At 45.2% G+C, this 27,611-nt stretch overlaps 1 protein-coding gene across 3 annotated transcripts in view; it reads right to left on the bottom strand.

Annotated features, from left to right (window-relative positions):
* FAM107B (family with sequence similarity 107 member B) overlaps window positions 1-27,611 on the bottom strand; it is a 51,104-nt gene that overhangs the window by 10,426 nt on the left and 13,067 nt on the right. For 2 of the 3 annotated variants that reach the window (XM_035127506.2, XM_035127509.2), the window contains exon 2: window positions 5,501-5,684. In XM_035127506.2, coding sequence (XP_034983397.1) covers window positions 5,501-5,628 — 128 coding nt within the window. In that variant the 5' untranslated portion in view covers window positions 5,629-5,684. Of the gene's footprint in view, window positions 1-5,500; window positions 5,685-7,293; window positions 7,579-27,611 lie in introns of those variants that run through there. The other variant, XM_035127508.2, reaches the window with a different exon arrangement.

The raw sequence follows: 27,611 nt of genomic DNA, 5'->3' as shown, positions 1-27,611 counted from the left end.
CTACTTTACCTATATGGACTTAGGAAATAGGTCACTAAGCTTCCGCTACAAGAAAACCCTTGACGTGGTTTTTTGCTTCACTGATGCCATTTACATACTGATGCATATTTACTCAAATGTATGTAATTATATGTTGCTTTCAAGGCAACCCTTAAAAAAACAGCTAAAATATTGTGACAATAAGCATGAACAAAAGCTGTATAAATAAGATAATGAAGTCAAACAGCCAGCCAGGGGGGTGGGGAGAAGGGACAGGGCTGACCCTTCTCCCCTCTGGCCTGGATGGTCCTTCAGTAAGTAGTTCTGTTGGGAAAGGCCTTCTGGGGGCTGGCGTTCTCTTATAATCTTACCTACAGTATTATATTTTATTTTCCACTACGATAGAAGCTAGGTGCTTTGACTAACTTCTGATCTTCCATGATATTTTGGGAAACCAATGCTATGTAATCCTGTTCTGAGAAGCTGGCCTTACGAGTGGTTCTGCTTGCGCAATCCCCAACGTGTGACCTCCCGGAGTCCCGGAAGCCGAAGAGCAGTCTTCGTGAGCCAAGCGGCATCTCTGCAAGGGCAGTCAACTCCCAGAGCTTAAAAGTCGATTTGTAGAGAGGGAGATGCATGTTCCACCCAGGGTGCTTGTCACTAGGTGGCGCTCAAGGGCAGCTTCAGAGATGCAGGAACTAGTACAGCCATTCTGGGAAGGCATAGGATTCGTGGAAATACGCAATATTGCAAATCAGAAAGTACTGTGCAATCCAAGTTTGGGTTTATTAACAATTTTTAAGGCGGACCACCTTGCTTTATTACATAAGGAACTTATTTCTGACCGTTTGAGCTGTTAGAAGTGTGGAACGGACTCCCTTGGCAAGTGGTGGACTCTCCCTCCTTGGAGGTTTTGAAGCAGAGGTTGGAGGGACATCTGTCATGTTTGATCTACAGTGGTACCTCGATTTATGAACACAATTGGTTTTGTAAGTCTGTTCATAAACTGAAGCATTCATAAACTGAAGCGAACTTTCCCATTGAAAGTAATGGAAAGTGGATTAATCCGTTCCAGACGGGTCCGCGGAGTACTCAACCTGAAGCGTACTTAACCCAAAGCATGGGTGTAATTGGTTCCGGAAGTCTGTTCATAAACTGAAGCGTTCATCAACTGAAGCGAACTTTCCCACTGAAAGTAATGGAAAGTGAATTAATCCGTTCCAGATGGGTCTGCGGTGTTCGTAAACCGAAAATTCGTAAACTGAAGTGTTCATAAAGCGAGGTTCCGCTGTATTTGAGATTCCTGCATGACTGTTATCCACCAACCATATTGTGTATACGTTGTTAAAAACTAATAAAAATTATTATAAAAAACACTCCATAAGAGTTAAAGAGCTAGCAGCCCATTTCCCCTTTAAAATAAAAATCAAGAATTAAAAAAGCAAGCCTAGTACCAGAAGTCTGGAATGTGCTTCTCCACAAACTGCTATTTCAATGAAAACTAAGGGAAATCTAGAATTATATACTCTGCTGTTAATAAGAAAAACGGAAGCACTGAAGAGAGATTTACTGTGTAATTGGATGTCTTTGTATGAGAAAACAAAAGTCTCCGGATTACTTAAAGGACTTTAAGCTATTATGTGGATGCAGTTCAGTTCCACCTGAATCTGCTTTGAAACTGAATGAAAACTGAATTGAAGATAGTTTCCCTAGGTCTTTAAGAAAAAAACTCCAAGGTTGGGCTTTGATGCTTAATCCCATTAATTAAAGTAGGGCAGAACTCACTGCCAACTTTCTCTTACTATATTGGCACCGAAAAGAGCATACTTTTCAGACTCCTTTGAATAATACTTTTGTGTGCTGAAATAAGGCATTTAAGAGAGTTTTAGCCAGAGGAGATAAAAAGATTTGCTCAACTTGACAAATTGTGTGGTACGGACGGAAAGATAAAATGTCACACTGGCCACGGAGATTAATAGGCAAAAATCTACTTGTTCTGGGTATCACAGTCATCGCTCAGACTTTTATCCCCCTCACATCACAAACAAAGGGGGGAAAATAAGTTGTCTTTTTATGACCCAGTACTTCAGAACAGGGGTGGCCGACTCCCAATAGACTGCGATCTACTCACAGAGTTAAAAACTGGCAGTGATCTACCCCCCTTTTTTTTAGGAAGGAGGAAGGCCCATTTTTGGTGGGTTTGGGTCAAAGTTGTTGAGTTTTTCAGGGAGGAGGTAAAATGTTGAGCTTTTTTTAGGGGAGCCACAGTTGTTCAGCTTCTTTGGGGGGAGCCAATGATCTACCAGTGATCTACTGGTAGATAACAATCTACTTGTTGGATGTGCCTGCTTTAGAACAAGCCTTCCTGGAACAGATGACCAAGCATTCAAAAGGAAGTGAGATAGTAGTAATGGGGGATTTAAACTATCCTGATATTTGTTGGATGTCAAACTCAGCCAAGAGCATGAGGTCGAACAGATTCCTCACTGGCCTTGCAGACAATTTCATTGTCCAGAAAGTGGGAGAAGCAACAAGAGGATCAGCCATTGTAGATCTGGTCCTAACCAGTAGTGATGACCTGGTTAGTGGGTCTTCCAACTCTATGATTCTATGAGGTGGGGGACTATGTATACCACCTTGAGATTCTTGGAGGAAAGGCAGAATATAAATATAACAATCACAGCAGCAGCAACAGCAGCAGCACTTCAACCCCAGGTGACAAGCTAGATCCACTGTGGAGACAGGCGAGACAGCAGGCCCTGTGGAAGAAGGCCGTGGCGCAGAAGAAGCAAATAAGGAAGAAATGTGGCAAGAGGAATCAGCTCCAAGAACCAAGAGCTTCTCAGCCGAGATGTGGCTTCCAAAACTACTTTGGCTGTCTTTCCCCAGATTTCCTTTAGTGTTTGTGTGAACAGGTCCACTTTGAAGCACCTAAACGTCCACTGGAGAGTCAGAAAGGCATCCCAGTTTGCAGCCCACTCGACCAGTAACAGCTGCTGTCATCTCAGTCAGTGTGAAGCGTCCAGGTCTCCTTGAATGCTTACCTGCTGTTCTCCCAGGTAAGCTGCTGGGGAGAGAGGGCCGCCTTGCTATATTGGGGGGGGGGCTCATGGTGGGGTGGGGGTTCAGATCAGGGAAAGATTTCCTTCAACTTGACATTTTAGAAGAGGCAGATGGACACCAGAAGATTGCCATCTTCATTCTGAACTGCAGGATACAAATGTAAGACTAGAAGACTAAATCAGATTTGATCCAGAATGTTGAAAAATACAATCAGTGTCCTTTCCCAGCAAACAACAGTTTGCATTTGGCTAACTGTTCAAAAAGAAAAACACTCTTTTTGTTTCTCATTTTAAATAGTCCTACCAAACCAAGTCCTACTAAATTCCACGAGCAAAATGTTGGGGCTCTCTTTATAATAAGCATACGCTTTCTGCAGACTGAACAGAAATTCAAAGGTCTTGCTATTGATTTTCTCACCGTACGACAACTGAGATGATGTTCAGAAGAATATCAATTTCATGAACGGTCAACAGCCTGACAAGTATGGATGCTACAGAAATAAACTTTATTAAAGAAGCTTAACTTGGAGGTAAGGTCACTGTATGTCCTATGAAACTAAATTATAAAGACATAAAAGGAAGGATCAGACAACATAGAACTTCATGGATTTGTCTCATTTCATCTTCTCTCCAATATGCTTCTTTGATTAAGGGGGGTGGGGAGTGCCTGCTCCTACTGCGCACTTTAAAATACTCTCATAGTTCTCTTTAGATTAATGCTATAAATACAGTATGATTTATGCCAAAGAAGTCTCTCCTATTTTTCCAAAGAATGCCTCTCTGACTGTATGAGATATTCAGTAAGCCCACAACTTGCACACACTTCGCTTGTGTGAATACAGCTTTACGCGTGTGGCAAAAAAGTTTTTAAAAATTAAAAGGGGGTGAGGTTCTGGGGGAAAAGACTTTGGTAAACCCACCCACCATGGAACTGAATGGGTTCTGACTGTCTGCGATTTTGGCTTTAGGCGCTGCTATGTATTGGTGCATATCGTTTTCCCTCAGGTTCTTGGCAGTTGTTTTAGGAGGGAACTTTAGGAGGGATCTTTGAATTATGTTTTTTTTTTACATTGTTTGAGCCAGCCTCTATAACAGTGCACATAACTGTATGTTAAATGACATATTGCATGGTTTTATGTATTGTAAGCCGCTTTGGTATTTTTCTATGAAATAGTAGGCCACACACACATACTCAACTAACAGGCCTGCCAAACCAATAGTTCACCCCAAAGACGAGCCGTGGGGAGATCAAGAGCGGGTCTCACTCAGGCAGAGGCGTCTTTCCTATAGGGGCTAGTGGCTCGTTGCGCCAGGGCGCCAGCCTCTCAGGGGCGCCCCAGCATTGGTGGGGCGCAATAAGCCACTAAGCCCTATGGCTCCTCCTCCTCCTCTGCTGCCGCCTCTCCCTTGGCCACAGGAATCCCCTCAGCCGCGAGATCCAGTTTCCCTCGCCACCTGGGCACTCCGCAGGCGCGCGCAGGCGGAGGCAGGGGTGGACCGGCCAGCCGGCTGGCCAAGGGAGAGGGATGCTGCGCCTGGAAAAAAAAGAAAAGGAAAATCTCCGCCGCCCTGCCCTTTGGCCAAGCTGAACTGCACCCTGCCAGAGGAGGGTGGGTGCAAGGGGCCCTTCCTCCTCTTCGCAGCCCAAGCCGGACAGGCAAAGGTAGGTGAAGGCGCTCGTGGGGTCGTAGGCGCAAGGAGCCTTGTTGCAACGCCTCCGGTTGCAAAAACCCACATTTGCCCTGAGGAAGAAGCGTGGGGAGCGTGGCGTTGTTTGGCCCCGCCCCTCTCCCTCTGCAAAGGGGATGATGGAAGAGGCATTTCTCCTCCTTTGTCCGCGCCGCTTCTTGCTTTTCTCCCTCCCCAAAGCGGAACAGGACGTGGCCAAACTCAGCACAGCCAAGCAACAAAGCTGTTGCATGAGATCCGGAGGGCTGTGAGAGTTTTTTGGTTTTTTGTTTTTAAGGAGTCGTGTCTTGTGCACAACGTCCGAACAGACAGACACGCTGCACAGTGGGGTTTTTTCACCACCAAGTTGGGCAGCGGAGCCGCTCTCACCCTGGCTTAGGGTCTAAACAACGCTGCGCTCCCCGTGCTTCTTCCTCTTCGCTCTGCCTGGACGACGCCACCCCTTCTGTGGGCAGTGGCTCCCGGGGCCCCAAGTTCTAAATTTTGGGAGAGGGCGCCACGGTGCTGGATTTGCTTAAGACGGCCCTGCACTCAGGCTTGTGCTCCCCTCTCCAATACAACTCCTTTGTGCAGCCACAAACATGCATTGGGTCTGAATTGTAGGAAGAAGCCCAAACATACTGTGCCCCCAACGGCAGCTGTAGTGCAAATTAAGAATTAGTTGAAAGGGCACAAGGACAGTTGCCAATTTCCAGGATTAAGGTGCTTGTTCATTCGTGACTGGAAATTAAAGTTCCTTTAGCTACAGAATTTACCACCTTATTTCTTACCTTTTCTGATTCATGCGGAGCTCTCTATGAAGATCTTGATGATTCCGGGATGTTTTCACAGGATTAATTAGTTTCTGGGGTCTAATTAGCTCAGGATTGTCTTCATCTATGTAATCTGGTTCGGCCATGATATTTCTTGGAATGAGAGGAGGCTCTCTGGATTCAGAATCCTCACTTGAGTTATCTGCAAGGCACAGAAAACATCCTTGGCTCAATCCATTTTATTTAGCAACAAGACCTAATGGTTAGGGGTCCCTTTACCTTATACTAATATAATCTCAAAGCAATGTTTTTACATTTCTTACATAGGCTCTCTCTTGAAATAGAATCACCATCTTTCCTAAAATGCTTCTGACCAAAACACCATAAAAAACATTAATGAAATAAAATGGAGGACATATTACTATTCAGGACTCCATCCTATGCAGGAGTCGGAGCAACTTCAGACATTGCAGGAAGACATTGCAAGCATTCAGAGGAGTTCACGCCATTGCGAGCAGCAAAACACAGCCGTCGCCTGGAGAAGGTGCCTGACTGAATCGCTGGCACACCCCGTTAAAAAAATCCCAGCCAGCAAGAGCAGGAAAAGGGGGCACCTGAGACTTTGGAGAGCTACTGCAAGAGTCACCAGAGACACTATTTTGCTAGATGGCCCAATAATCTGATTCGCCATAAGGAAGCATCATAGGTTCCTAGGCTCTTTTACCATACTTTGTTATAAACATCCCAAAACAAGTTGCATAGTTCCTTTTGTAACTTTAGCAGACTGCAAACCAATGTTATAAAGAGTAAGCAGCCTTGTGTGCTTTGGCACAAAGGGCAATATATGAACAGTCTAAGAGGACAGAGAATAAATAAGCTGATTCAGAAGAACGTCCCTGTGAGATCAGGCCAGTGGCCCATCTAGTCTTGCATCCTGTTCCCACAGTGGCCAACTAGATGCCTGGATCAGGCCAGTGGCCCATCTAGTCTTGCATCCTGTTCCCACAGTGGCCAACTAGATGCCTGGATCAGGCCAGTGGCCCATCTAGTCTTGCATCCTGTTCCCACAGTGGCCAACTAGATGCCTGGATCAGGCCAGTGGCCCATCTAGTCTTGCATCCTGTTCCCACAGTGGCCAACTAGATGCCTGGATCAGGCCAGTGGCCCATCTAGTCTTGCATCCTGTTCTCACAGTGGCCAACTAGATGCCTGGGGAAAGCCTGCAAACAGTTTCAGCTCCTGCAGACAGAAACAATTAAAGGCCCCAACAATTAAAAAAACAACCAGGAAAAAGAGATATAGTTTCTTTCATTTTCCACTTTTATTTTACCACACGGGTCCCAAGGGTAATATTTCTATGGGTCTACACTTGAGTAGAACTTAGCCGGGTGCCATCCTGTAGCCTTTGAAGAAGCATGAGTCTTCAAGTTTAACAAGTCAGTTTAACAAGTCAGTCCTCACCTCCTTCCTCTATGAGTAAAAGTAGTACCAAATAGTGCAAACACTTTACTCCAAAACATCCCAGAGGTGCATCTTTGAAATTTGGAAAAGCACTTAGTTGCCCCATGATATCCCAACTCCCTTAAACCTGTGCTTCTTGAATTCTGTCCACCACTTGAAAAGCCCACTAAGGCAGAGCATGTGGGACTCATTTCAAAAGGTAAACATTTTACAGTACAAGAGTCTCTCGGAGACAAGCTAAAGAAGTTTTTAAAAGAACTACCCCCACTCCTGACTCTCAGTTATGTGTATTGGGAAGTTTAGAGTTTCAGAAATGTCACCATAAAACAACACAATTCATAGTAACTCACCAGCGCAGAAAAACTACAGCCACAGTTAAGCCAAGATAGCAGGGTGTGGTTTCGCTTATGGTTATTTAAGGAATGTAAATATCAGAGAACCATCAGCCCAGTTTAATTATTAAGCTAGAAATAGTGCTCTTTCCATGTTAAAGGGCTTGCAGAACCTACGCTCATTGAGCCCAACGCAAATGACTGTAACATTTTAGGAGATTCTGGGTGAGATCGAAGATAATCCTAAGAGGGCCTTCACTCCTGCAACAGGGATTCTTCTCCTGCTGCAGTTCTTCCCCCCCCCCCAAAAAAATCTGCCCCATTGCGCAAGAGGATTTCTATTGAGCCAAAGGGACCGACTTTATTGGCTGTCTCCCTCCATTCCACTTAAGGCGGCTTGTCAATAGGACAAATAAAGAAAATTCTGACTACATAAATGCTTCTCACCTATGCAGACATATAGCCACTGGCTAATTAAGACATCTGATTTGCGGAGGGAGAAGAGATCTCGGGGAGGTTGAATCTTACCACATCCGAGAACCTCTCCCTAACCCACTTTAAGGTTTAAAAGATAAGGCAGAATTGTGAACACTCCAAAGTTCAGTCTCTTTAAAGTGCTAGGTATTATTAGTTGTAGCTGCTGTTCCTTGCATCTATATGCTTACAAGCAGCATAACTAGAAGTTTACTAACTAAACTATTAAGAATGCAAATACAGTGGCACCTCTGGTTAAGAACTTAATTTGTTCTGGAGGTCCGTCCTTAACCCGAAGCACCACTTTAGCTAATGGGGCCTCCTGCTGCCGCAATGCGATTTCTGTTCTCATCCTGAAGCAAAGTTCTTAACCCGAGGTACTATTTCTGGGTTAGCGGAGTCTGTAACCTGAAGCGTTTGTAACCCGAGGTACTGTTTCTTAAAGAGAATGGAAGGGAGAACAAGTTCCCCACTATGCTAGAAACACCAAGACAGGGAATGCACAGAACCAGAAATAAGAGAAAATGCAAATAATTTACATTCTCTTCCATACTTTCAATAAAAGAATCTGAAGCAATGACTAGTGAGCTCCCACACAGAGCGCTCTCTCTCTCTCATGGTAGAGCTATGATCATTTATACTGTAAGCATGCAAAAAGATGTGTCAAGTCACTTTAGCCTCACTGATGCTTTTCCTTTTCCCAACATCAGAAATTCCTTCTTGCACTCCTATCTCCCAATTGTACTGGGAGTAAGCTAATTGCCAGAGGGACAAGGGGCCATGTGCACGAGTAACTGATCATGCGCCCATTAAAACACCCTTTGTTGCATGCGCTGGACTGTTAGGCCGTGCTATAGCAATGCCACAAGTCAAGCAACAGAGGATTCCATTGAGTCTGCAAGGCACTGGGCTGCACCAGCCTTTTACATCGTCCAGTCTCTGCTGCTAATTATTGCTGCTAATTATTGTTTACCTTTTCTTGTCTAGAGCAGGAGGCTTTTCTCACAAATCCACTCAACTCCGTGTAGAATTAATGGGGGAAACTAAGGTGAACTTTACGTGCCTGGCAAGAGACATGCAATTAGGCCAGCCATGCCCGAAATATTAAACCAGAGGATTATCCCGGAATGTGACTGGTGGCAAGCATGGTCAGTTGGGTGCCCTGTTAGATCCCGGAAATGTGGCAAGAGTTACTCCAGCAGTTAATGGAGCCATTAATTACGGACCTGCAGGCTGGGAAGCCCCGAGCTCAATTCATACAGGTTGGGAAGGGAGAGGGAGCTTATCTAATCGGTGTGGGAGTCTCCTAGTTGCATCTGTCTTCTTAGTTAGAAATATATTTCTTCAGTAGGTCTCAGGTACTGAAGCAACAAATGCACTAATCACCCCCTGTAAAAGATTTAAAATCCTGCAAATCCTTTGCTGGGAAAGACTACTGATATGGGTGAAATGTTTTCCCAGGCTTTATTTTTCTGTGGGGAAAAAACCCATTTCATACAAGAAAGAAGATTCCACCTAAACATTAGGAAGAACTTCCTGACAGTAAGAGCTGTTCGACAGTGGAATTTGCTGCCAAGAAGTGTGGTGGAGTCTCCTTCTTTGGAGGTCTTTAAGCAGAGGCTTGACAGCCATATGTCAAGAATGCTTTGATGGTGTTTCCTGCTTGGCAGGGGGTTGGACTGGATGGCCCTTGTGGTCTCTTCCAACTCTATGATTCTATGATAACTTTATTAGTAACAATAAATGGGTGCCAATTGCAAATGCAGCATTCGGCTTTGCTAAAGGTAGGGAAGGGCTGCAGCTCAGTGGGAGAACATCTGCTTTGCAAGGTTCCACTGCTGGCATCTCCTGGGAGGGCTGAGAGAGGAATCCAGTGGCCTGACTCGGCTTAAGTCAGTTCCCTGTGTAAAATAAACCTGCCAAATTAGTTCGCTCTCTAGGCCATCAGAATTTTTCCCAATGCAAACTCAATCTTTAATTCAAATCACCTTAATTTGCATAGGAAAATTTCCCACAAAGTGCACATCACTGGGAAATATAAAAGAGAAGCTGCCTCAAACAATTCTGCAAAAGCTTCTCAGGACGATCCATGTTGCTCACGCACTAGTTTTGAGACGCTGGCTGTGAGAGAGGCGATGGTGCTGTGTTTCCCACTTAACTGCAGCATTTCAATGGGGAGTCAGTTTTCCTCCTCCAACGTTCACTGCAGGGCCTTCACTTGTGCAGAAGCGTAACAGATAAGAATAAATTGCTTGGGAGTCCCCAATATTCCCCCTTGCAAGCTGACCTGGTCTGGCTGAGGCCAAAAGGACAGGTGGGTCCATCACAAAGAAAGCTCAGGGTTCAAGTTGAGATAGCTCAGTTTTCTCAGGGGTAACTGAGTGAGAAATCCTCAGTCCTTCTAAGCCAGGTTCCCCAATCTGGTGCCCTTGAGATGTTTTTGGGTTTGACTGCAGCTCCCCACCAGGTTGGGGAAGAAGGCTGGTCTAAACAATGAAGCTTCTTTAAAATTTATTTCTATGTCAACATTTCCAAGCAAAGAGGTGAGCAGAGGCCGCAAACGTCTCACCTCCCTATGCTTGTCCACTCAACTCACTTAGCCATCTCATTCACCTGCCTCTTGCTTTGGTCACCTGCCAGTTCACTTGGAGTCAGAGCAAACTGTGCCTCTGAGCACGTACAGACTGCTTTGCTCTTACAATGCCAGTAAAGTCACGCTTGTTTAAAGAAGAGGCGAAACATAAAAGATTCAAGAGGCAGCGTCAGAGGGAAGCAATTTTAACTGTGTTAAGTTTTGTGAAGAGTGAATTGCTCCCCAACTTGTTTCTGCAAATGGTCTGTAGCTAAAGGCAAAAGAGATTGGGGACTGGAGGGGGGGGGGGGTCAGTTAGCAATCTTAAGTGTTAAGTGAGGATGGCGGAAAGAGTCCTTTATCAATTGTAATTGTTTTATTGATGATTTGTTAATTATTTCATATGATTTATACTGCATTTGTGATGTTCTGTTCTAGTTTATTATGTTGCAGTACTGTTATTTATTCTATTGCTTTGGGATTCAATTGAATGAAAAACAGTATAGAAATACAATAAATCAGTATAGAAATACAATAAATCAAAGAGGAAGAGGTCTTGCTGTGATTGGGGTTGAAATTGAGCCTCTTATTCAGGGTCCACATAACTCGGATCAAGCCCTGGACCCAAGAACCTAAATTAACTACAGTATGGTAACAGTTATTTCTAAAAAATATGAGTGATTATAAAAATGCATCCCTAAGTAAATAGCCACGCGGCAAGCACCGTCAACATCTATATATATAAAAATGTAAACTGGGTATGTTCCTTCGTCTCCAATGTTCGACGAAACTACTTGACCGATAGCGTTGAAATTTGGACACAAAGTCAAATGTGACTACCCGAGTGACCCCATACCGTTTTCAAAGACAGATGTGTCACCTACGTCAGGTAAAAAACCCCAAACCCCGTGTTTCAGATCTCACAAAAAAACCCGTGTTTCAGAACTCACAAATCATACGAAAGTGCATGCTGGGAGCACAGGAGAGATTGCAACACAGCGCCCTCTAGCGACGGCTGCACTGGTACTGCACCTAGGAAAGCTTCCCTCTCCACAGTATCTTGGCTTGGCTTTGCAGGCTAGGCCGAGTGGAGGTGGGGGCTTGCCTGGGTGGGGGAGGAGGTGGGATGGGACAGGGTGGGGGGAGTCATGGGGCTGCGCCTGTGTAAACATAACACACGTAAAACAGGGGGACTCTGAAGGTGAGGGGAGTCTGAAGGGGGACTCTGAGACTCCATTTAACAAACTGAGCCACAGCAGCGTGTGGCAGGGCCAGCTAGTCACTTATGAAACTTGAAACCACGCATAACAGGAGGACTGGAAGAGGAAGGAAACACAAACAGTGTTACGCATCTCCAAATGATAGTCCCCTGGGAAATAAACATGACAGGGGAATCTGCATGAATATAGTTCCCAAAAATTAATCAGAAATTCATTAACATGCAGGTGAACATTACATTTGTAGAGAAGCTGCTCTCTCTCTCTCATAGCTAGTTTACTTCAGAATTTTACCACGGAAAAGAAGATGTTCTATAACGCATCCATGGAATTATTTGGGGTATTTTTAAAATTAGAACTAGTATTTAGTTCTAATTTTAAATTTTAGGCTATGGCACGACAGCATCTTTAAATACAAATACAAAGCTTTTTGGAAGCCGGAAGTATCTAGTCAAACAGTGTCACCCAGTGGTAACTGAAGCAGAAAATGCATTTAAACACGGGAAAAGAAACACACACACACCCAACATGGTTACCATTTTACCTGGATCTGACCAAATGGGAACATCCAAGGAATTCTTGCTCCACTTTATGAAATCCAGTTGTGATCGGCAAGGTAAATTCTAAGCACTCTCACTAAACCTCCCTTGATCTCCACTCACCTCTCTCCAAACCAAAATTCCTGTAAGTCACTAAATGAGCTTCTGGGGCGTCTGCATGCCCACAGCATTACTGACTTTCGGTTAAGCGCAAACTGTGTTTAGGAAAGCTTAGCCGCATATGCTAGTAGGCAAAAGATTGCAAAGAATATTGATTAAAACATTTCTTTCCTGCTTTTCCATTCGAATATGACCCGCAGAACAGTTCAAAAAAGAGAACACAATTGAAACAGTAAGCCACAACAAACATGAACACAATAATCCTCAAGTGTACGGGAGCAGAAAGAGTCCAGTGCCCACGATGTTCCCATAACACGTGTCCAATACAATGCCAAGTATAAATACACATTTGCTTTTTAAAAAGCAGAGCAAAAAACAGTCTGCCCTATTTTACGCTTTACTGCCGTTTACGGTAGTTATTATGAATAGCCTTCATTTTTTTCAAATGAAACGGCCAATCATTGGTAGTACTACTTCATTACAGAATTTGCCTCTCTGCGGTTCTCTCTGTGGGCTGCTAGCGAAGCCCTGCATGCATTTCGTAGCAGAGACCAAGCACTCAGGGAAATGTACTTTGCCTAGAGGCTGGTAGCATTAGTTGCTCATAAACTATTTGACCCAAAACTGACAAAATGCTTACAGCTAACTACAAATGCTGCTGCAAGATATTCAGAAGGACCTCTGCTTTTTATTAGTATTTTATTTAAATATAATTGTCTAAAAGGAACTTGATATAGGAGGAAACACATTTAGATAGTTCAAGGATTAAACTGTTGGCTACATTCACAAAAAGGGATGCGGGTGGCACTGTGGGTTAAACCACAGAGCCTGGGGCTTGCCGATCAGAAGGTCGGCGGTTCGAATCCCCATGACGCTCCTGTTCTCGGTCCCTGCTCCTGCCAACCTAGCAGTTCGAAAGCACGCCAAAGTGCAAGTAGATAAATAGGCACCGCTCCGGTGGAAAGGTAAACGGCTTTTCCGTGCGCTGCTCTGGTTCGCCAGAAGCTGCTTTGTCATGCTGGCCACATGACCTGGAAGCTGTACACCGGCTTCCTCCTCGTCCAATAATGCAAGATGAGCGCCGCAACCCCAGAGTCGGTCATGACTGGACCTAATGGTCAGGGGTCCCTTTACCTTTACATTCACAAAGAATGCTAAGGACAGCTTGTTTTAACTATGGTTTGCTCATCAGACGAGAAAACAAGTCATGCCTTGTTTCTCCAAGGCTGTTTGTTTCTCACCTGCTCTTGTCTTGTTCCTTTGTAGCTTGGCAAGCACCTGTGGTGGGGTGGCCAAACAAGCCATGGTTTGCAAGCCAAAAACAAACCATACCTTCACATCTGCCAAGTTTCCAAACCATGGCTTAATAGGAATGTGCCAGCTCCCTGGGCCCTTTAACTCAGCATAGCAGTTGAGCCAATGTTTAGCATATCATATTGCTGGAAAATGGAATCTCCTCCTTAACTAGGATCTGTAGCCAAGGTTTAGTCTCAGTTTAGCTGTCATGCCTTGCTAAGAAGCCTTGGGTAGAGCAAGGTAGGTGCAATCTGCAGGAGTCAGGCAGTCTTGGTAAGCCACATTTTGCCCGAACTAGGCCAGTATAGTCTGTCAACATAAAACTACTTCCTATGTCAGCCACACCTGAGCCAGGTGCTCTTGCTATTCTGTTAGCTCCAAAGTGGTATGAGAAGCAGGAAGACAACAACAGCCCCTACTCTCGAAACAGCGGTAGTCAAATCTGAGAATCCTACAGAGCGGACTGGAACACAAGCAAGAAATCCCAGCATATATCTTCCTGTATTGTTGTTGGCATCTGTTTGTCTTAAGGGACAATGGAGTGTGTCTCAAGGGGTGAAGTCAAACCGTTGCCTTAGCAGCACTGAAGTGTCCTCACTGGGGCACAAGCCTGGGCAGTGTGTCTGGAAGTCCTGGGAAGCCCAGACAACAGGACCCCCCTCTCGGCCTCACTGATGTGCTCCAAAGGAAAGCAGAGCAATACATTTGGCAACAGCTTGGCTACAGAAACTGCTGGAAAGAGGCACAAAAGGTGCCATCCAACTGTCTTATGGACTCCACTCCAGATCCCTGCAGGGATTACTCCTGAGCCTTTTCTTCTCCCCAAGATATCCCGCAAGGCAGTGGAGGTTTGGGACCAGAGTTTTCCTTCTCCTAGACGGGCTCCCTCCACAGGCGGACAAGCCCCATCCACCCCTCATTTCTCTCTACAGCATGTGCAGAAACCGCCTTCTTGACTGTTGGTCCTATGACTGGTCTTGTCCCCTCAATCCGCCAGAGGCTGTCTTCCCATGCAGTGATTCCCTAACTCACTGAGGGTTTGAGACCTATTGGCTACCCTCACTTGGTTTACTTGGCCTGTTGAAACTGGTCACTGACTAGTTGGCCACTGTCACATGCTGACAGCTTCTAGGAGTCACAGGTGAGAACTGAGTGCAAGGTGGGGACCAAAGATGGACACACTACCCCAGAAGAAGCATAATGTGTTCCCCACCAGAGGCACCATCCCTCCCTTAAGACCCCACACGTCCCATCTTCCTGTTGGCACATGCTAGTCAAACAAGAAGTGCATTGATGAACTGGCCACTTCAGAAACAGGTCCCGTCCTGGGTATCCAGAGCTTCAAGAGAAATACATGGTTTCCATCTTGTTCATGTGAATTCAGTTTTGCTGTTCCAATGCTATGTATCAGGAAGGGCTTGACCTTCTAGCAGATTCCTGGCAAACAGTTCCCCTTTCTTAGCCTCCATAGAACTGACAGTTGGTCTACATGTCTTAAGTTCCAACCACAATTATTTTACAACTTCCTTGGCTTCTTAGCCAATAGAAGGTCTTTCCAGCACTAAGCATGATTGCTAAACACACAGACATAACACATTAATATAATCATTTATAAGCTGCTTTCTGTCCCATTGTACACTAAGCCCAAGGCAACATAAAATGAAGTTTAAATGCACCCGTAGTGTTAAAAATGTGGTGCTCCAGTTAAACTTTAGTGTGGTGGCTGCTGCATCCAAGCATGCATTGGCTGCTTAGATAATGTAAGTTTCCGCACTAAGCAAAAAAGCCCCAAAGAAAACCAAAAATGATGCTGATTTTTTTATACACAAGAACCACATTTAGTAACAATATCCTGGCAAGCAGCTTAGTTGAACCACCCCCACTGCAAGGCTGCCTCCACCACCACCTGCGATGCAAGCAAAATAAACAATTCTGGCTCACCTTACAGGATTTGTTAAAATGTGGCATTTGTAAAGTGTGCATTTCCGTGCAAAGAGCATTTCACAAAAATGCCGCATTTGAGTTTAGGAAGGTTTCAGTAGGAGAAAACCTAGACTTACCTTGAGAGCTGACAAACTCTTTTTAGGGGGTGTTAAAAAGGAGGGAGGAAACACCCTGCCCTAGACATCGGAATGCCTGCCTTTGCCTTGTGACACTTTGCATAACTTCACTGCTGTGTGAGGTGCCCTCTGCATTAGGCTGCCCTATTTGACTTTTTCTCCCAATGAGAGCAGGTGGTTTAATCAAATATTGTTTCGCCATAGGCCTCCTTGCACATCAGGGGAACAGGCAAATACAATTCAGAGGATCAACATCCCTCCCTGCATTTGTGGTGTTCAGGTGCTTATGTCGCCGAAACAGCATCAGCCACCCACATGCTAGGCAGGGTCCCAAGATTGGCAGACCTACCAAAAAACATAAACTTAAAAAAGCTAAGGGAGGGGACACCCCAAGAATAGCCCATGCTCAATGGCTTAGTGGCCACGGATTGCTGACTGACAGCTGAGGTTTGGGGGAGCGGAAAGCTGCATAAGAGAGGGAGGGTTTTTTTTAGTAACCAGCCATGACGGACAGCTCAAAACCTGAGTAAGGAACATGCCACATGGCAAAACTGTGTGACTAGTTGCAAGCAACGTGAAACAGTTACCCTGTATTAATTAGTGTTGTCGTAAGTGCTTCACAACTGTCCTCGTGACACACTATTAGGGCGGGTTCAATTTTTCAACTTTCAACTTCCAAAAATGAGGGGTGCTAAAAAGTTGTAACGTGACCTGGGAATTCAAAATATATTTGCACTACATTACTGTAAACGTCGTTTCTGTGTGCTGCTCTGGTTCCCCAGAAGCGGCTTTGTCATGCTGGCCACATGACCTGGAAGCTGTACGCTGGCTTCCTCGGCCAATAATGCGAGATGAGTGCTGCAACCTCAGAGTCGGTCACGACTGGACCTAATGGTCAGGGGTCCCTTTACCTTTTACTATAATTTAGTTTTGCTAGGTAAGTAAAATGTGTGTAAAATTGCACTGAAATCATTAAAAGTGATCGCCAAGTGCTTGTGGTTATATATTAATATTATTTATTATTACTATTTAGCATTACCTGACATTTTCAGAAGGTAAAAATAAAAGTCTTTGGTGTTTTCCAAAAGAAGTTTATGTGCTTCTTCATCAAATGTAGAACTACCAAGCTAAATGTTGTCCAGTCACACAAATAATAGCCCACTTGAATGCCTCACACCCAGACTGAAGAAATTTGCAAGAATTAAGTTCCACCTCCTAGTCGTGGGTCCTCCTCCTCTTCTAGGTATTGCTGGTGGGATGCAGAATGGGGACTTGAAGAGGACAGAGAGCAGAAGGGGCTTCTACTTCTCTTCAAGGTGAGGACTTTCTCCAGGGCCGTCTTAAGCCCATCCAGTGCCCCCCTCCAGAGCCTCTCCAAGGACCTGGGAGTGCCAAGCGAACCGCGGCAGCAGCAGGAGGCCACCTCTGAGGACTCCGTGCTGCGCCTCCTTCTCATTTCCCCAGCGCTGGGTTCCGCTCAGTCAAGCTTCGCCAACAGCGCGCGCACCATGGGACCAGCAAGAGCTGCTTGGGCACTGTGCGCGCGCTGGTGGCGAAGCTCGACTGAGCGGAACCCAGTGCTGGGGAAACAAGAAGGAGGCGCAGCGCGGAGTCCTCGGAGAAGGAGAGAGACGCGGCGCAGCCTCTTAGCTCGTGGAGTGCAGTCCTGGTCAGATCGCCGGAACCCTGCGCTCACTTGGCGCCCTTCCAGCGTCCTCCAGTACCCGGCGCCGTGGTTCTCCGCGCCACTAGCCTCTATGGCTAGGACGGGCCTGACTTTCTCGGGTTTTTTAGTGAGCTTAGAACCGCCATGTTTGCAGTTCAAATGTCTCTTCTGCCACGAATGCCTCAGGTGGCTTTCAACAAGGCAGCGTTTGTGCGCTTTGCCTCCTTGCCCATCCTGGAACTTTCCTAAGGCGCTTTGGAGAGTTGTGTTGTTGTAACACACACATTTTACATCCTGTTCTGATGCTGACTAAGCCTGTGAAGGCAGCCCATTGCAGAAGTGACTAAGAGGGAGCAAACCTGTTTCCCAACCTAAAGTCACAGGGTTGGTCATGCCTTGCTCAAGTAAAAAGGGCTTGAAGGGCAAAGAGGACATGGCAGGGCATGTCCCAGACTGGGGCGGGGAGGGTTGCATCCCAAGAGCACTAAAGAAAAAGGGCTCTGTTTGGGCAACAGACATTGTTGCATCCAACCCTCCGGCTCACACTGGCTTGGATATGTTGCTGGCTAGTGCCATTCCTCCCCCTCTGCTCCCCTCCACACTTCAATTTAATCGGTTATTTCCTCTTCTTTGTTACTTAGATCTGTACCGGGAAACTATGGTTTGTGCCTGCCCTCCAAACTAGTGTGTGGGATGCAAGCATGTCTCTCCCACAATTGGTACAGATGTAAGCAAGTAATAATGAAGAGGAAGTAACCAAATGAATTGAAGTGTGGAGGGGAGTGGGGGGGGGATGGCACAAGCCAATGGGCACAGTCCCAATTCCTTAAACCACGGTTCCAAGAATTCAGAATCCTACCTCTGAACCGATCCACTGTCTCATCATTATCTAGAAAGGAGCTGGAAACAGGCAGAAGCATAATGCAAACTGGAAGTTAAGAGGAGCTGCAGTGGAAGAAGGTTAAAGGTTTCCAGAGTTCTAAAAGAGCTACTGGAAACAAAGGTGTCAGGACACATTTACGGCTGCTGTGAAAATATGAGACGTTCTGGACACTTTGCAAAATAAGCAACACTTTATTCTTCTCTAAAATTAACTTCATCGGAACTCCTTTCATTTCATTCACATCATTCATATGAAATATCTGAAAAAAGGCACACTTAGGGATATTTTGTCACCTTCCTAATAAATTAAATACCATTATTTTTGTGTTTAACTGTGCATATTCTGATCACACTAAATTTAAAGTTTAATGGCTTTAAAATTTCCAGCATTCTCGATGGAGAAAACTCCACATTTGTTTTTTGATATCCTCTGTAGCCATAGCATCTGTAAGGGAAAGATTACAAACACACAGCAAGGAGCATTTCTAATTACTTTAGCCCTTTATGAACCACTGACATGTAAAATATCTGCAGAGGCTAATGGGGAAATTCTTTCTGAACCATCTCGGGAGATGCTCAACCGATGACGGGGCAGAGCTTTTGCAGGCTGGAACTTTCCCAGCTTTGGTGGCTTAAAACTCACTGGCAAAACAGTTCCCACAGTCAATGTCCCTGGAGGTTTGTGGGTTCCAATGTCTCCATGGCACAATCCGTCCCTTTCTTACCAGGAAATAAGACCACCGCACTAACATTTGCTGCTGACCTTCGTAGTGGGCAGTGGCTGCTCCTATCACTCTCATACCACGGAAAACAGAAATCGCTCTTTCTCCCTTCCCTAGGGCACATGGGACCTCTCAACATGAGTGTGCAGTGAAACTAAGTGTGGCCTTTGCATCATTTTGTCCAGACGTGAGCTGATGCATTGCAGTTGCTGGAGAACGCAAGAGGGGAGAGTTGTGAGAACGGGAGGCTGGCTAAGAGGAGCCTTTGGCCTGATCCAGCAGAGCTCTCCTTCGGAGCCCAAGGCATTATGGCCCCAACAGGTTTTTGCGCTAGGTCTTCCTCGGGAACCATTTAAGGCAAATAATTTAATTGCAAATCATCCACAACAGCTACTAGATTGCTCCCCTTCCAAATGTTATATTAAAAGGATTTCAGACCTTCATCTAGTGAACAATTCCAGATTCTGGCCATTTTAAGATGAAAAACAGAACCAATTTCCTTTCAGCACTGAGGCCACCTTTGCTCAGGTTGGGGCCCATTTGCAGCCTTGTTTTTTACGCTAACCCAAAATCTACAGGAAAGACTCTGTAAACAGTTGAACTCGGAAACAGGAAAGTGTTGAACTCGACTTTCAGAAGGCAGATTAGTCCAGTTGGAGGTGCTGACCTTGCCAGTACTCAAGGGAAGTGTGAGGGACAAGGGATACAGGGAAGTCCCTCCCATCTTAAGTTCCAGCCCATCCCCAAGCGCTGGAGAGAGCAAGGAGAGCTCTGCCTCCAGCGGAGAGTCAGGAAGTAGTGTCCGAGGCTCAGGCAAGGTTGCGGAGCCCATGCCCCAGGTGGGACAGGAAGATGGGAGCAGGGGGGGAAGGCCAATTCCCCCAACTCCGGAATTGCGACGCAAACGTAGGGGGAAGAGGTTGGGTCTTCCAAAGCTTCTATGCTGGAGGAAAACACGCCAATCGCCATTCGGAGGTTCTGACACCTCACCTTAAGGATGTATATTAACCGCTCTGAACACTGTAAATAATCAGCACTTAATAAAAGCCTAAAAAGACCATGCTGGAGTCGTTACTCTAGAGTAGCCACATCAGGCCCTCTGACAGGAAGAGAGACAACTCACTTGATGGTTGGCTCATCAACTGAACATATTAACAGACTCCACGGAAAAGTGTGACGTTTCTCACTGCAACGCCCAAAGCGATGGCTCACACATCCAACCAACCCCAAAACATCAGACATGAATTAAAAACAAAAACCCTTCAAGTGAACAGGTACCTGAACAGTTAATGCAAAGGAAGCAAGGTGGGAGTGGGCAGGTTGGTGAAATCCCAGGGCTTAGGATGGATCCATTACTATTAAAATCAGCCTATGGTGGCCCCCAGCTCTAAAGTTTCCCCGGGTTCAATTGTGTTTACATCACACAATGCGGACGGGATTATTCCTGCCCAAAAGAGCAGAGAAAGCAAACCACAGGTATCCACCCAGGACACTTAGCAATGCATGACAGTCTCCTCAAAGCACATTTCGTTCCCCAAGATGAAACATGAACAAAATAATAAAGAGGATCATTTTATCATGCCACCAGCATACCAGCATCCATACAGGCTAAGGGGAGACACAAAACATCTTTTTATTGCAAGACTGAAGAAACTACCATGCAATGACTGGCGAGCAAATATGCCGTAGGCATACAGTATATCGAATCTCTAGGGGGTGTGATTACACCTAAACTGAACCCGAGGCCCACCTAGGCCCAGGCACTGAATGAAGTGTTCGGTCTACACATTCGGACTGTTACACAAGTGGTGCTGTGACCGTGTTAGGCAGGCTGGTGGTGGTGAAAAAGGACGGTCGGAAGAGCTATCGTATTCTTCGGGTGCGTCAGAAGAGAAGACACAGATGAAGACAACCTGCACTTAGCATGTGGTACAGTGGTACCTCGACATCCGAATGACTCAACTTCTGAAGGTTTCGACTTACGAAGTAGGAAACCTGGAAGTCATGCGCAGGAGCGCAAAATGGACGCTTCGACAACCGAAAGATTCAACTTATGAAGAGCACCGCGGAACGGATCGTCTTCGTTAGTCGAGGTACCACTGTATAAAGCTATAGAGGAAGCCTTGTAACTTGGAAGTAGCATGCCTAGTTATGTGGATCATGCCTAGTTATGTGGAACTTTGTTTCCAACAGAGGTCAGCAAGATGCTTCTGCCTCTCCCAAACATGGCATGGTGGTGAAGTCAGCCTTCAGAGGAACACCGTCTCTCTCCATGGAGCCGCCATGTCAATGTCTACAACTGCCTTAGAGCATTTGACTTGTACAATCTGTTCTACCACAGAGCTGAGCAATGCTCCTTTTCATATTCAAATGTAAAACAACAAAACACAATTCACAAATGCTGGACCCACACAAGTAGCTGCAAGTCAAATGAGCCACCTAGGCTCCTTCACCTGAGCATTTTTCCAAGGCTTCATCTCCAAGTCAGACACCTGGACACCTGCAATGCTGCAAAACCTAGTGCAAGCCACACAGTTGTATATACTTAACAATTTGACATTTTTGCTTTGCTCCATTCAGTTTTGTTGTTTTGTTGTTTAAAGCACAAGTAGAGGCTTGCCTTTACTCCTAGTCATGCCAATCCACTTCACTATAAATATATTGGGAGTATTTTACCACCCTTTCTAGATCATTTTTCCAAGCAGCTACCAACAGAAAGGGACACCGACATACGATAAACTGACCTCCATCTAGGTATGCCAATTAAACAACACCACTTGTGAACCAGACCACACACAGAAGCAAGAGGAAAGCCAATCCAGGGGTGAGATTGGACAATTCACATACAAACCCAGCTAAAAATATGCCCTGTTGGTTCTGATTGGCTTGCATAACGATTAATATCCGATTCTGTTCCAGGGTAAAGAACTGTAACATGCTTGGCTGCGTCCGTATTCCCAGCAATAGTGCTTATGCCACCCACCCCCCGTGTCCTTTGGATGTAAACAATACATTGTGGCTGAGAGTCTTACAAAGTCACTGTGTCCTACCTCCACCCTTTAATATAATAATAATAAATGATAATTTATTATTTATACCCTGCCTATCTGGCTGGGTTTCGCCAGCCACTCTGGGCGGCTCCCAACAGAGTATTAAAAATACAATAAGCACCAATCCTTAAAAACCTCCCTAAACAGGGCTGCCTTCAGATGTCTTCTAAAAGTCAGGTAGTTGTTTATTTCTCTGACATCTGATGGGAGGGTGTTCCACAGGGCGGGTGCTACTACCGAGAAGGCCCTCTGCCTGGTTCCCTGTAACTTGCCTTCTCGTAGTGAGGGAACAGTCAGAAGGCGCTCGGCACTGGACCTCAGTGTCCGGGCTGAACAATGGGGGTGGAGACGCTCCTTCAGGTATATAGGACCGAGGCCGTTTACGGCTTTAAAGGTCAGCGCCAACACTTTGAATTGTGCTCGGAAATGTACTGGGAGCCAATGTAGGTCTCTTAGGACCGGTGTTATGTGGTCTCGGCGGCCGCTCCCAGTCACCAGTCTAGCTGCCGCATTCTGGATTAATTGCAGTTTCCGGGACACCTTCAAAGGTAGCCCCACGTAGAGCGCATTGCAGTAGTCCAAGCGGGAGATAACTCTGGTGAGACAGTTTGCAGGCAGGTAGGGACTCAGCCTGCGTACCAGATGGAGCTGATAAACAGCTGCCCTGGACACAGAGTTGACCTGTGCCTCCATGGACAGCTTTGAGTCCTCAGGGGGCGGACTCTTTCTTAAGTAATAAATTTGTATAAATTTATATGATGCACCATAAATACTTATACATTGTTCTTAAAACATTGTACAGAAATGTTTAAAATTACTCACCTAAGGTTCATGTGTAAAAGCTTAACAAGACTACCGAAGCTCACAATTCTCAAAGATTGATGAAATGCAACAGTTACTTACAAGGTTAAATACAAGGTCCAATCAGTAAATCATTTCAAATCAACCAAACCTTACTGTACAATGTTTTAAAGAAATGTATAAGTATTTATGGTGCATCATATAAATGTATACAAATTTATTACTTAAGAAAGAGTCCGCCCCCTGAGGAAACCATTCCTGTGAAACGGGGAAGAAGCTAGCCACCCGTCGGAAGAGATAAGAATGCATGGGAAGAGATAAGAACGTATGATACATCGTAGCACTTTATTATCGATTATTGGACCTGATTATTGCACTTTATATTGGACTTTTAAGAGCATGAGATTTTGTACACATTTTTGAATCTCTTTGTATATGTGAAGGTTGTTAACACAAGGTTGTTAAATATACATTTAAATATTTGCACTTCACGGTTGTTTGCCTTTTCATTGTTTTGCTAAAATAGAGAGCAAGCTGAAGACAGAGGGTTATATCTAATAGCCGTTGCCCAGCTGAAAACAAGGCAATTTGTCTTTCCTGCTGCAGCCTTCCTAATCCCAGGTTGAGGGACCCTCCAGAGCAGATGGGGGTGCTTCTCTATTCCACCAATTAAAGCCCCACCATCATTGAAGTGACACCCCAGGACGGAAGCCAGATCCCCCCCCCACCTTCCTTCTCAGCGTCTGTAGTGTGTTACTTTCCAGAAAGCAGTCATAAACGTCCCATCTGGCTGCTAATCTTCTCGTCTTATCAACTTGCCCAGTAGTTAATTTGTGTGTTTCTAGAGTGTTTACAGAATCAGAAAAGTTTCTGAAGAGCTTCAGAAACCACCTCAAGGCAAAAACCTTGAAGCAAAATGCAAAGACAGGAAGTATAAATGAGAAAGAAAACACACAGAGCACACCTTCCAATAATTCAACTTTGCTTTCCTATAGATATGCTGCCACACTTTTATTTAAAGGCAACCTTTAATGTATTGCATTTAATACACATAGCATTTCGTTGACAAAGTTTTCTGGTTTAAACACAACCGAGAGGCTTTAGCACTTGACTATGCAAGACTCCCACTGACAGCAAGTGAAGATTTCATCACGGCAGACAGTCGTACCTGGCAGCTAAGCTTAGGAACATGTCATTATGTTCCTGAGTTCCACGACTGATATGCGTGGGCAGCAAAACTAGTAACTACTTTATGGGCTTGTAACAAATGAAATAAAACTATTATAGTCTAGACAATAAATGAACTTTACTGAAGTCTAGGTGTTTGGATGAAAGGGTGTAGGCAGATAAAGAATCCCACAGTAGATCATATTTGAGATGGGGGCACTTGGGTAGGGCAGAATGTTGAGATCTAACCAATGCCAGATTTTAAAAGCCATCCTCATTCTGCCACCTTCTCCTTGTGGTTTAAGTTTTCTGTACTCAGAATATTATTCCAATAAAAATTCAATAGGTGAGACCTATGTCTGTCTATTGGATCTCAAGATTAACACAGAGTAGCTCAAAGTATTGCTTGCAATGTGTTAAGAGTACAAAAAGAAAAGGAAAACAAATGCTCACCAAAATAAGCAATCCTACCCCACTTACCTGGGAGTAAACCCCACAGAATTCAAGCAGGACTTACTTCTGAGTGGATGTTGTTACTCAGAGATCGCAAGCAGCATTTCACCAGGGAATTTGTTGCAATAAGAGACGACAATGCCCAGGGTTATCTTAGCAGGCACTTTGACGCAGAGACCTCTCTGACTTATAACAACTCCAGAAACCTCTGATCCAAATGATTTCTTACCACGCAAATGGTGCATTCAGGAATGGGGGAAATACAGGGTTAACACTGTGCACGTGAAGGCAGGTGGATAGAGAGAATGAGCAGGGGAGCAGGATTGCAGCTACAAGCCTAAACTGCACCACTGGTGTGTCTGCCTGCCTGCACATGCACACTCACACACTGTGAGCACAAGTGCATTCCTGAGAAAAGATCACTGGCTCATGTAATGTAGCCCAGAAGGCACTATGAGTACATTACACAAAAATCAATAGTGATATGGTTCAACAGCCAAAGACCATGGAGAACAAAAAGGTGAAGACAAGCAGGAAAGGAGCCTGATGACTTCCCCAGGGAGAGAAGGTTGCCCCTCTCTTGTGGCCTCCCCATAATCCTCCACCAACAACGAGACACAAAAGGGTTTCTCACCCAGTCAGATTCATATACAGTGGTACCTCGGGTTACAGATGCTTCAGGTTACAGACGCTTCAGGTTACAGACTCCGCTAACCCAGAAATAGTACCTCGGGTTAAGAACTTTGCTTCAGGATGAGAACAGAAATTGCACAATGGCGGCGCAGTGGCAGCAGGAGGCCCCATTAGCTAAAGTGATGCTTCAGGGTAAGAACAGTTTCAGGTTAAGAACGGACCTCCGGAATGAATTAAGTTCGTAACCCGAGGTACCACTGTAGATGTTTAAGGCATCTTGGGCCTAGGTGGTCTGACACTTTGCTATGCTCAGCTCACACATGCTAGACCATAGACCACGGTTTGCTTGACAAACTATGTGGTAGCCATGCGTTGTCCCATGGGTGATCAAACATACTATAGCTTGTTTCCTCAAAGTTTGGTTTGTTTTCCAGCTAGTATTGTGAGCATCCGGAGTGGGCTGGTCAAACTAGCCATCATGAAGAATGGCTGCTGGATTCACATGTAGTGCTAAGTCACAGTTCAAACAAAACCAATGGTGATAAGTCAGCAACAAATGGCAGCATCTGATTTTGTTTTGTTGGCAGCGGAAAAACCCAGTCAAGCTGCCTGGTCAAGTTCACACATAACACTGAGTCTCTGGGTTATACCGGCATGAGACACTAGGTCTTGTTCAGGCATGTTGAGAAGGAAGTGGGGGAACATCCAACCATTTTCACAAGGCACATTGGCTTGTGAAAATACAGCTACAGTCAAGGCTTTCAGCTAACAGGCAAGGACTTATTCGTCCAATTTTTAAAAGGGCATTTCTTTGCACCACTTAACTTTGTTGCGCTTCATGATTTCTGTTGTAACAGATATCGGCTATTTTCTTTGAATTTTCCATTAGTCAAGTGCTGGGCTGTATTCATTCAATTTGAGTGCCAGAAAATCAGGTCAAAGGAATATGAATTATTTACATACGAACACTTAAAATAAGCATAACTTAAATATATCTAACAGCAAAAGGCACTCAGTCCCTTCTGCAGCCCCATAAGCTGAAGAATAAAGTATTTCAAATGGCCCCAATGCCTTCTCCTATATCCTCCACACAAATATATTCAGCTTATGTCTTGTGGAAATTACAATCTTTCCAATACACATAAAATCCAGCAATGTAAAAAGAAATACTGACAAGCTGGAATGTGTCCAGAGGAGGGCAACCAAAATGGTCAAAGGCCTGGAAACAATGCCTTATGAGGAACGGCTTAGGGAGCTGGGTATGTTTAGCCTGGAGAAGAGAAGGTTAAGGGGTGATATGATAGCCATGTTCAAATATATGAAAGGATGTCATATGGAGGAGGGAGAAATATTGTTTTCTGCTGCTCCAGAGAAGCGGACACGGAGCAATGGATTCAAACTTCAAGAAAGAAGATTCCACCTAAACATTAGGAAGAACTTCCTGACAGTAAGAGCTGTTCGACAGTGGAATTTGCTACCAAGGAGTGTGGTGGAGTCTCCTTCTTTGGAGGTCTTTAAGCAGAGGCTTGACAGCCATCTGTCAAGAATGCTTTGATGGTGTTTCCTGCTTGGCAGGGGGTTGGACTGGATGGCCCTTGCGGTCTCTTCCAACTCTATGATACTATGAAATTCTTCTGTTCTTTGAATGGGATTTACTCTGAAGACCAGTGGAGAAGAAGAGGACAAAGGAGCATGCCCACTCTATAATCTATCCTGGCAATTCTCCAGAAAATCTATTATTTGCTGGCCTTTCAGTAGTCCTTGATCTGTGTTTACAAACAGGCTGCAACATGCCCAAAGCAGCGGATCATACCAGTGTAGGTCAGCATGCTTTGGGTGCTTTTGCTCCAGTCTGGCAATCTATGGAACAGGCCATGGCATGGGAGAGGCAGGAGAAAGGTCCACAGTAGAGCCGCAGGTCCTCCTGCTCCTGTATAGGAGTGCAAGTCCCAACCCAAACTGCCTGGGCTAGTTAACGCTGCAAGCTGACCACCCATGCGGTAGTCTAATGATCCCAAAAGCAAAGTCACTTGAATGGAGAGTTCCATTGTAGAACCTCCTCTTCCAATTACATCAGGAGAAGTTGTGTGTAAACTGTATGAACTACAGCACTTCAGAACTAAGCCTTGAAGACTGGCTCCAACAGATGCTTCTGTTAATCCACCGATCAACAGATGATGGAGGGGAATGTGCAAATTATTTGCATGGACAAGTGTCCCCGATTTTTAGTCAGCCTTTGCAGCCAGCCCAAGATCTCTGCTCACTGGCACTCACCTGACATCACACTGAGCTTCGGGGATGCTGAGACTGCCCAGCCAGTGACCCTGTGGGAAGGAGCTGGTCCTCCTCCCTGGCTTCCATGGGGACAAGAGAGGCTCCTTCCTGCTCAACTGAGCTTCATGCCCACCAGAGAGAAAGAGATGCTAAGTCAGGGCAACCTGGGTGAACAAATCTGTGGCACTTGAGGTGATATAGACGGATGGCCTGCAATTGACATTTGAGGTGGTTAACATACATGAAACTCTTTGACAATGCAGTCCATGGGAGACAAACAAGTGTGGATCCTTCCAATAAAGGGCCGGGGTGAGAGAGGGAGACATGTATTTTCCTTTTCCTATTTTTCCTTTCACACATTTGGGAAACAATAAATTCTGCAAGCCCACCTCCTGCTAGGAAATGCATCT

The sequence above is a fragment of the Zootoca vivipara genome, chromosome 10 (genome assembly GCF_963506605.1).
Source record: "Zootoca vivipara chromosome 10, rZooViv1.1, whole genome shotgun sequence".
NCBI classification, from domain to species: Eukaryota; Metazoa; Chordata; class Lepidosauria; order Squamata; family Lacertidae; genus Zootoca; species Zootoca vivipara.
This window is presented reverse-complemented; position numbering and strand designations above follow the sequence as displayed.